This window comes from Propithecus coquereli, unplaced genomic scaffold (assembly GCF_000956105.1).
Source record: "Propithecus coquereli isolate 6110/MARCELLA unplaced genomic scaffold, Pcoq_1.0 Scaffold45, whole genome shotgun sequence".
Classification (NCBI taxonomy): Eukaryota; Metazoa; Chordata; class Mammalia; order Primates; family Indriidae; genus Propithecus; species Propithecus coquereli.
The window spans coordinates 3249198-3251190 of record NW_012150285.1 but is presented as its reverse complement, the minus strand read 5'-3'; the positions used below and the strand labels follow the sequence as shown (position 1 = coordinate 3251190).

General features: G+C 58.9%; 1 protein-coding gene across 1 annotated transcript in view; it reads left to right on the top strand.

The window, feature by feature from the left end:
* Positions 1–1160: 1160 nt before the first annotated feature.
* The window catches only part of COL11A1 (collagen, type XI, alpha 1), a 221557-nt gene continuing 220724 nt past the window's right edge, over positions 1161–1993 (top strand). The window contains exon 1 of the mRNA XM_012654837.1: positions 1161–1266. Coding sequence (XP_012510291.1) covers positions 1161–1266 — 106 coding nt within the window. The remainder of the gene's footprint in view (positions 1267–1993) is intronic.

Below are 1993 nucleotides of genomic sequence, written 5' to 3'. Positions count from 1 at the left end.
GTTGCTTCCTTGCCTTTTTTCCTCCCTTCTCTGCCTCCCTCATCCAGAATTAGGGTAGAATCAGCTGGAAAATTAAATCACTCACCCCCTTAATGTCAGCTCCCATAAATTTCTTTCTCCTCCGCCCTCAGAGTACAGTTCTGCTCTGTAAGATGCAAGCCCCTGAATGAACCTAGTGCTGAATTTAAACATTTAGTAGAGAAACCTCTCCAAAGAGAGCTTCCCTACAAACTCATGGTCATGGGTTTGGACCTCTACGGTCCTTCCATGCCCCTTTCATTGCTTCCTTCTAATTATCTGGCTAAAAAGGAATAAAAATACTTTTCGGAGTAGGCAGCGCAAGAAGTTCGCTGGTTCCACGTCTGCCACGCGAAGCAGATTTTTGCACAAGGATAAGGTTGCGGCTGCCAGCCCAGGACTCCAGCGGCGTGGCGGGTCGGATGCCGCGCTCCTCCCCTCCCCCGCAGACGAACAGGAGGCTAACAGACGGGCGCAATCAGACAAGCAGCTGCTTTTATTAAGTACAGCAGCTCCTTGAGAACTCCGTGCGCTCCGGGGCGCTCCTGCAATTCCCGTACTTCCCGAAGCGCTGGAGCCAAGCACACGCCCCGCGTCCCCCCCCGCCCCCCACATTTCGTCCCCGGGATTTGGGCGGGGAGGCGGGAGGAGAGGAGGGGAGGCTGGGGGCGGTCGGTGGGCCGGGCCTGCTCGGAGTCCGGCTCCCCCGCTGAGGCAGGGGGCGCGGTCGCGCCGCGCGGGAGCAGCGTGATTGGGCCCGACCCTCGGCCGGCTCGCGCGTTTCGCCCGGGGGCGGGGGCGGGGAGGGGGCTGCCGGGCCTCTCGTCCGGCCCACTGACGGCATGAAGCCTTTGGGGGCGCGCCGTGCTCTCAGCCTGCTGGTGGAAGCCCCTCATCCGCCTTCAGTCTGAAGGCAGCGCCCCGCAGAGCACGCATCGCAGGGTCCCGGCCGGCGGGGCCGCCGAGAGGGAGAGGAGGGGGCGACAGACAGGAAGGAAGCAAACCATCGAATTCCAAAGAAAGAGCCCCTTGACTTTGCCCCCTCTGCCTCCCCAATGGCTGTGTAGCAAACATCCCCGGCGACACCTTGAAGGGCCGAAGCGGGTCTGCTGAGTGCACAGCGGCGAGTGCGGGGCTCGGAGATGGAGCCGCGGTCCCCTAGGTGGAAAACGAGACGGTGGCTCTGGGATTTCACCGCAACGGCCCTGGCGTTGGCGTTCCTCCTCCAAGCTAGGGAGGTCAGAGGAGGTAAGAAAGGACGGATTTGCGGTGGTGGGAGTTGCCGTCGGTCTTTCTCCTTCTGCGCCCCCCTCTGTACGCTTCCTCCCCGCCTCCAAGGGGGAAAATTCCCCTAAATGAAAGCCAGACTGTAGCTGCTACCGGGCTGGAGGTGGAAACGGGAGAGAGGCAGAGAGATGGATGGAGGCGGGACGATGAGGGGAGAGGAGGAGGTGGCGGGGAAAAGAGCTGTCAGGCGCGCAGCCTGCCGAGGACGCCCTTTGAAAAGAGGAAAAGTATTACCTTGAACACTGGGGAGGTGAGACGAAGCTCTCGTTTGAGGAACAGTCTGCCCTTTGAACACATCTTCTGGTTTCTTCTGGTTCTAACTGATGGGAATGTCTTTTTCAGGGTGAGCTGAGGAGAAAATACAGAGAAAGGGTATAAAATGAACCTTGATAAAGTTCTTTGTCTGCAACAAAATGAGAAACAGGCTGTTTCACTTTTGGGGATATCAGAGAAACCAGGGGGTGAATCTAGATGATTAAGAACACTTTGTGTGTGGGGGGCGGTGTTTGGCTTTTTAAGCCATTTTAAGTGGACAGAAATCGGCAGATTGTCAGGAACGCGTTCGAGGTAGGGAGAACACCTTCCGGCGAATTCCAGTCCCCTCCTCCCCCCGTGGGCCGCCCCCCATTGCTTCTTGCAGGCTGGACGTGCGGCTCAGTGGAGAGCGCCGCGAGTCGCCGAGCGAGGG